The sequence below is a fragment of the Watersipora subatra genome, chromosome 1 (assembly GCF_963576615.1).
Source record: "Watersipora subatra chromosome 1, tzWatSuba1.1, whole genome shotgun sequence".
NCBI classification, from domain to species: Eukaryota; Metazoa; Bryozoa; class Gymnolaemata; order Cheilostomatida; family Watersiporidae; genus Watersipora; species Watersipora subatra.
The window spans coordinates 9,448,036-9,456,276 of NC_088708.1; the positions used below are offsets into that span (position 1 = coordinate 9,448,036).

At 37.4% G+C, this 8,241-nt stretch overlaps 1 protein-coding gene across 1 annotated transcript; it reads left to right on the top strand.

The window, feature by feature from the left end:
- The first annotated feature begins 401 nt into the window (after positions 1–401).
- On the top strand, positions 402–2,060 carry LOC137397928 (retinol dehydrogenase 11-like). The gene is made up of 2 exons (XM_068084014.1): positions 402–1,098; positions 1,519–2,060. The coding sequence occupies exons 1-2, from the start codon at positions 404–406 to the stop codon at positions 1,745–1,747; spliced, it is 924 nt and encodes a 307-aa protein (XP_067940115.1). The 5' UTR covers positions 402–403; the 3' UTR covers positions 1,748–2,060.
- Positions 2,061–8,241: the final 6,181 nt, after the last annotated feature.

Genomic DNA, 8,241 nt, shown 5'->3' on the forward strand with positions numbered 1-8,241 from the left:
AGCAGGTGAAGCAGTGAGTAGCAGGTGAAGCAGTGAGTAGCAGGTGAAGCAGTGAGTAGCAGGTGAAGCAGTGAGTAGCAGGTGAAGCAGTGAGTAGCAGGTGAAGCAGTGAGTAGCAGGTGAAGCAGTGAGTAGCAGGTGAAGCAGTGAGTAGCAGGTGAAGCAGTGAGTAGCAGGTGAAGCAGTGAGTAGCAGGTGAAGCAGTGAGTAGCAGGTGAAGCAGTGAGTAGCAGGTGAAACAGTGAGTAGCAGGTGAAACAGTGAGTAGCAGGTGAAGCAGTGAGTAGTAATATAAATACATATATATACATGTATATATATTTTAAACTGAGTACGAAGTTGATTAGCAGGTGAAGCTCACACCATCAGCAATCATCTTTACCCTTATTCTTACAGCTGAACAATGGCAGAGAAAAAGGTAATGATTGTGACAGGAGGAAACTCTGGTCTTGGGCTGGAAACAGCCAAGTCTTTGTGTGGGTTGGGACATCATGTCATCATCTCTGTCCGTGATCATGACAAGGGGACAGCCGCCATGTCTCACATCAAAAGCGCTGTACCAACTGCCGATATTGCTTATTCCATCATGGAACTATCAGACCCACAATCAATCCGGGACTTTGTCACAAGCTTCCTAGCAAAGGAAAAGCCGCTGCACGTACTTATGAATAATGCAGGAATGTTTATGCCGTTAAGAAACCCTGAACGTAGAACGGCTAGAAAGGATCCTGAACTGGAACTGACCATGACAACCAACTGCATGGGCCACTTTTTGCTAACTAACCTTCTGCTAGACAAGCTGAAGGCATCAGGAACTGAAGCTGACCCCGCGAGAATAATCAATGTCAGCAGCGGTATAACTGTAGAGAAGATGGGAGTTAACCAGGGTGGTTTTTTTATTGATGACATCATGCTGGCCGAGGAAGGACACTACTGGACAGGATTACAGTCGTATCGCAACTCCAAATTAGCCATACATCTGTGGACAAAAGAGCTTGCGAAGAAGTTAAAAGGATGCAATGTAGTTGTTAACACTGTCTGTCCAGGTTTTATCCCTGCCACAGCCCTAAGCCGAGAGAATAGAGCAACCTATCGAGGGTTAGTAAACACTTGTGTTAATATAAATACCCATTCAGGCACAAAGACACAGCTAGGCCTGGTTTAGTCTTCATGGCAAATAATTTTGTGAGCTTTTGAAACAGAAGAGTTTGATTCTACCCACCCATTAATTATTCAGTGAGCGCCAGTGTTCTCTTAGTGCGCTCTTGGTTTTAGTGCGATCCTGGTTTCTGTGCGCTCCTGGTTTCTGTGTGCTCCTGGTTTCTGTAAACTCCATGGGGCGCTCCAATGTTCTACTGTACTAAAAGTGAGAAAGACCTAGCATGAGTGAGAGAAAACAAGGCTGTGTGTGTTGACTGTGTTCATGTGCGGGTGTGTGTACGTGTGTGCGCGCGTTTGTGCATGCGGTAATGTTGTATGCAAATCAGCGCATGACACCACATTTCCTTCTTTCAACAGGATGTTTCTTCTGACAATTGCCAACTCATTCATTGGACGATGGCTGTTTAGCGCAGAGCCGGTTGAAGCAGGGCGGGATAAGCTTCTCCAGATGGCTGTTTCTGAAGATAGAAAAACTTCGGGAATTTTTTATACTCAATTTCAACCAAGAACAGAGGCGGCTGAAGTGCTAGATGAAGACAACCAGATGAAGATATGGGATTTATGTGTGAAGTATTCAACTCTATAAATATTCCTACTTCATTGCTACTCTAATTAATTGACTATTGATTCACACGAACAGGCTTAATACAGAGACATTGTGAATCAATTTATTTGACATAAACACTTGTGCCTGATCATGCATATGGCAATGAAAAAATTGGGGATTTAGTCATTTTGAAGCGATAAACAATGCAATTGTTCATCTACCCAATTTGCAATAAATTATTTTGCTTTTCATTCTATATGTATTTTAGTATAAAATATTCTACATTTCACTGACTAGAATTTATCTAAAATTTATAGACTAATATATTTTAAAATTTTAATAATGCAATAACATTAATAAAATTTACATCGTACAAAATCTTCAATGTTGCCTGACTTTTGTGATGAGATAATTTTTTTTGTTTAAAAGCACTTTTTTTAGCGAAATATTTACAGGTTTGTGATGTAACATCTATGAAGTAAGATGCTCAGCAGACTCAACACTATCTGTATTGTTTAATAATTTTTGGCTATTTCTCAATAATCCACGCAAGACCAGCATCAATTTACAACCATAAATATGCTCTATAGCAACAAACTTCCAAATCAACCACAATAAAATTTACAAACCACAACAAAACTATATCATGACTTTTCAGAATTTATATAAAGCAACCAATCTGCAGAGTTTTAACCTCTCAACTTGGTCAATGTGACTGTCATACTCATAATATCATGCTGATATATCTTGATCATTGCTATTGGTGCCATGGCATGAATGTACAACAACTCAAGCATCAGCTCAATTTTTTAATAATTTCCGTGCCGACAAAGATTGTAGTAATCGCTTGATAAGATTTTCTTCAACATTGAAACTTAAACTAATAACAACATGAATAGGGTGTCAAATATTCAAATGTGCATTAATAACTTTGTGTTATGTTTTTTCATTATGTTTTGCAAAAATACGTGTATTCTTTTTGATAATTAAACATAAACTAGCGAATTTTCCGGCGTTGCACGGGTATTACAAAACAGCTTATAAAGCAGTGACAGGTAATGTAGTTGCCTGCCTCTTGCCATCAGCCTAGCACATTGCCAATGGCTAATTTGAGCAAGCTAGTATCCGTCTTACTAAACTTACTAATAAGAGCGGTGAGAGCAAGCATAAAATAATGTTGTCTCGTAATGCAGAGGCAGCAGAGCGGTATGCATATTTTTACTCACACAGCGACATACATCGCACAAAGAATTCGTCCATCTCTCGTAGCTCAAAGGTTTAGCATATCGTCTAGGTAATGGAAGAGTCCGAGATCAAATCTTATGAGATATAGATTCTTTATTCCAAAATTTTAAGATTTACACGTATAACTGGTCACGCAGACATCCGAACAGATGACAAAATTAGAGGTTAATATAATTTGTACAATTTGTAACAATTTCTAACAATTTTGTTGAAAATCTGTATTACTAAGCATTATTAGTTTGTTTAGTGGTTTTGCGGGTTAATATTTTTAAGCCTAATCTCATAAAGGCAATACAATCAGTAATCCCCCTTAGTAGGCCCCTTAATCTTAGACAGTATTAACAACTTTACATCAACTGTGAAAGCACTCAAAACAGCACAATTCCTTTTGAACTAAATATTGAAGCTCAAAGCTTTCAGAACTCAATGAAAAACAGAAATCAAATGGAGTAAATGGTTTTTTTCACGCGATTTCCAAGAAGTTATGTTTTAGAGATAACTGAAGAACCAATGATTGCGGTGTAAAGCTCTTGCTGCGGAAGAGAAGAACCAATGATTGCGGTGTAAAGCTCTTGCTGCGGAAGAGAAGAACCAATGATTGCGGTGTAAAGCTCTTGCTGCGGAAGAGAAGAACCAATGATTGCGGTGTAAAGCTCTTGCTGCGGAAGAGAAGAACCAATTATTGCGGTGTAAAGCTCTTGCTGCGGAAGAGAAGAACCAATGATTGCGGTGTAAAGCTCTTGCTGCGGAAGAGAAGAACCAATGATTGCGGTGTAAAGCTCTTGCTGCGGAAGAGAAGAACCAATTATTGCGGTGTAAAGCTCTTGCTGCGGAAGAGAAGAACCAATGATTGCGGTGTAAAGCTCTTGCTGTGGAAGAGAAGAACCAATTATTGCGATGTAAAGCTCTTGCTGCGGAAGAGAAGAACCAATGATTGCGATGTAAAGCTCTTGCTGCGGAAGAGAAGCTTTCTAGTTTTGTCTATTTTTGATGCGTCATTACCAAGAATTTCAATCAGTGTGTCATTAGAAACTAATATCCTGTCAGCAGCCATTTTTTATTTCTCAGTCAGTGAGAAGTTCCCTCAGTATTTTGCTAATATCTCAAAAACTAATTGGCCAATTGACTTCGAACCTTGGAATTATACTTGAACCATATTATTTACAAAGTGACGAAACATCATAATTTTACATAAATCGAAAATGCAAAAACAATGGGGACTACGCAGCCGAGCTTACTCAGCTCACTCCGAATTATCTTGGGTCTAACCTTCAAAGTGTTAGTTGAACGCTGCCACGCTTTAGTTCATTTTGCTTTAGTTCCTATTGCTTTAATGCATATTGCTTTAGTGCATATTGCTTTAGTGCATGTTGCTTTAGTGCATATTGCTTTAGTTGATATTACTTTAGTGCATATTGTTTTACTTCATATTGCTTTAGTGCATATTTCTTGTAACACTACCGACACTAGTATTAGGCTTACAGAAAAGCAAATGCTGAAAATTTACACATTTTGCATCCATGCTGAAAAGTACTTTGGACAAAAAGAACCAGATACTTTCTCTCTGCTCCACAGATTGTTACATAAATTTCCCAATTTGACTAAAACCATACAACTTCCTTGATGGTTTATCTTTTACAGACACTTCTACATAAGTCACAATAATTATAGAGAAAATAAGAAATGTAGGTTTGTGTACATTTAGCTGTATTGTGAAGGATGTACAGAGCTAATAGAGTTCCTTACAAGGATTATGTGGCATGACTAGGTACAGTGAGCTCACCACTTATGCACCTCATTGAGAATGTGTTTCCTTCACACAGCTAGTAGGTGTCAGAGCATACCACTCTGAACTATGGCCCTTACGTAATGCAAACCTGTTTTTGCCATGTTGCTACAAAAAGGTCTTTGCTTGCAGTAGGAACTTGGATCATTGCTGTAACATATCATTGTTAGTTCAAAAATTTTGTATGTTGGCATGTTCTAACACAGTTGACTTCATAGCCCACAAATATGAGTGTTTTCAGATTTCGTATACATAGCGGTATGAGTATAGGGTTCATTTATGCCTTTCTTATCTTTACTGAGTGAAACTCGATGTATCGAGAATCTCTAAAAGCTCATCTTGTATCTACTAAAGCATACAGACTGATAAACAGATTATGTAGTGTCCGTGACAGTCACCTAGCTTAACCATAAATAGAGTCAGTGTTGAATGCTTCGTCCGTGAGCAAACTTGACTGCATGGAAATGATAGACTAATACAGAGTAGTAAATAATTTTTAAAACTCAGAACTTAACTTACATAAGCGAGGTGTCAACACATCACATTGATTGAGTCATACCAGTTTTCCGTCACCAACACTAATAGAGATTCAGTTTCTTTTGAACCGAGTATCATATTGAAGCTCTAAGCTTGCAGAACTTAATGAAAAAAGACATCAAATAGAGTAACTAATTTTTATTCATACTTTTTTAAAGAAGTGATTTTCTAGAGATAACTGAAGAAACAAAATGGTTGCAGTACTCTGAAACCAGACCAAAGACTTTTGACACTCAAAAGCTTTCTTTTCTTGCAAACAACTGGAAAATAAAGAAACATTTGTTGATTTTAGCAAAAATGACAAGAATATGTTTATGTCAAGAGCGCAAGATACCATTATGCTGTAAACTCTGGTGGTGTGTGTTCATCTACTGTTTCTATCAACATTATGTCTGAGGTCAAGAGTTATTTTCTTTGATATTGCAACCATTACTGTTTATAGCACACAAAAGGCTGCCCATAATCTACATGTAATTGTCAAAAAACTTGAGACTGTCATGCCAAATGTGACTACTATATGCTACATACCCGTACATATAGTAGTCACATTTGGCATGAAGATTATACTGATAGTAAATATGAGATATTCCTTCAACTGCTGAACAACAATGGCGACAAAGTAATTGTGAATGAGATAGAGTGCATCACAGGCTCCATACAGCAACTAAAAATGGCCATTCTCATTGAGCTCTTCTGGAGACAGACTGGCAGAACTAGCAAGATCTACTACAGTAGATGTATCGTTTGGCAATGACCATTGTGATCTTCATCAAGATAATGAAGTCGCCAAGGCGAGGACAGCATTAAAAGTTATAAAGGTCTTACTTAGAATGAGACAGCATCTCCGCTTACATGAATGAACTGCCTAAATCATAGATGTCAAGGACATTAGCAACACTATAAAGTTTGAGTGATATATTCTATAGTGGTTCACATGGACAGTTTAGGAGCTTTACAGGAAAGAAGCAGTGTGCTAAAAAGACTGAAAACATTGATGACTTTATGTGGAGGAAGAATCTAGACACTTAACCTATTGTAAAATATGGAGCTTGTAGGTGTAGCAAGTATCTAGTCATGGGATATTCTTACTTTAGTTTTCTTGCTGCTGATGATAGGTCATCATCACTACCAACATTGCGTCTCACGAATCCACTCAGCAACGGGTAGCTCATCTATCAGACAAATATAACTCTACTTTTATCTGTGTGACAATCACAGAAAAAAGCCATGAGCTACAACCTATAGTTGGATGAACCATACTCCAATCAAATGATGGATATGGTCTTTGGATAAGCACTCAGGGTCAAAACTCTAGAATTGGCAAAGCCCAAATGCTTGCAAAAGAGCAAAGAGCTTGCTGTGAGGTAGAGAAAATACTTTCAGAGGTGATCTAAAAATTACAGAAGCCAAATCTACAAAACCCAAGCCTTAAGCTTTAAACCCCAAAAGGTCTTAAAAGCTTGGTGAAGAAACAGCAAAAAATAAATTCCTATTCAGTGTCCATCTCAACTTTTTTTTAAAAGAAAAAAGTCCACTTTTAATTTTAGTTCATTCTGAATGATATTCTTCTGGCAATACCAAAAAATTTGATTTAAAAAAGGTACTTGGAGTAAGGAGTTAGGATTTTTAATCTTTTAGAAACTCTGAACTCTGCTGATGGTAAAGCAGTATCGGAGGACAGTGTGGACATGTGAGCTGAAGTTGGGAGAACTTTGCCATAAACTGACAAAGAAGCACTAATATCTGTAATGTTTACTAGACAGTATAGGTACGGGCTGCTAGGAAGACAGAATCTCCAAATAAATTAACCATTTAGGTAAAACAGTTATACCCGAAATTCTGAGTGTCTGTTTTTAACAAGGCTCAGTCAAAAATATTTAAAAAAAATAACAAAGCTTGTAGGAACAATGAACAATAATAAATGATATTAATCATTCTACCACCAAATCTAAGCATTGCGAAACCAATGCATCACTAAAGGAAAGTAACAATAAAAGTTTTCTTATAACTAACTATTATGTTAAACTAAAGTAATGTTTTTACATTCAGGAAAACCTGAGTGTAGAAACACCTCAGATTTTTACACTTACTGTTTTACCTAATTTTATATATTGTCCTTGTTTTAATGCTATAAATAATTCATTGGATGATTGTAGTTTGAGCTCTAGAATGAACAAAAAAAGCAATATATTGTGATAAAATAATCTGTTTTAACATGCTATTAATATGTAATTATTGGAACAAATTAAGGTACAATGAAATTTAAAAGAATAATTCATTGTTATGCCAGAGTTTACAATGTAGTAGCCAACACTGTCTGTTTTTAGATCAACTGACTGAAAAAAAAAGGTTGTAAAAAGCTTCTAGGTGCATTCGCATTCTCTTATTCCAAGAACGTCTACGGGTTAGAAGAGAAGGTGAGTAGCAGAAAAAGTGGGAAGCAGAGGCAATGCCCCACGCAGCTCCACTAAATAAAAAAGTGAACTTCTAAGTAATCTCTGGTCTACGAGATTATTATTTGGATACTTGTACGTATATGATACATTATACGCCTATTCTGGGATAGAATCAAGTCTGAGAGAGCATGGAGCAGGAAATTAAGAAACTGAGTAACTCAGTCAATAGAACAAACCATGAAATTTGCAATGACCCTAAAAAGGGGAATGATGAAAGCAACACCGAGAGTTACCCAAATAGGATTTTGCTGAGGACTATCACATGCAAATGGTCTCAACTCAAAGGGTCTCAGAAATTGGTAGAAACAATCCGAAAGACCACCTGTCTAACAAGTGTTGGTATCACTCTTTACATACTGGATGAGCATCATTTTGAACATCTGGCAGCTCAGGCATGTCTGACCTCGAAGAGGTTGCGCAGTTCAGTCTTTTTGTGCCCATAACAGAAAATGTATATTGATGGAGGCATTACTTGGCTCATAGCAAAGCTGCTTCACATTCATAGCTGT

Excerpts from the sequence above, each read along its gene's own strand:
- LOC137397928 (XM_068084014.1), top strand. The coding sequence starts at position 404 with ATGGCAGAGAAAAAGGTAATGATTGTGACAGGAGGAAACTCTGGTCTT. Across the intron at positions 1,099-1,518 it reads AATAGAGCAACCTATCGAGG|GATGTTTCTTCTGACAATTG; the intron begins GTTAGTAAACAC and ends TTCTTTCAACAG.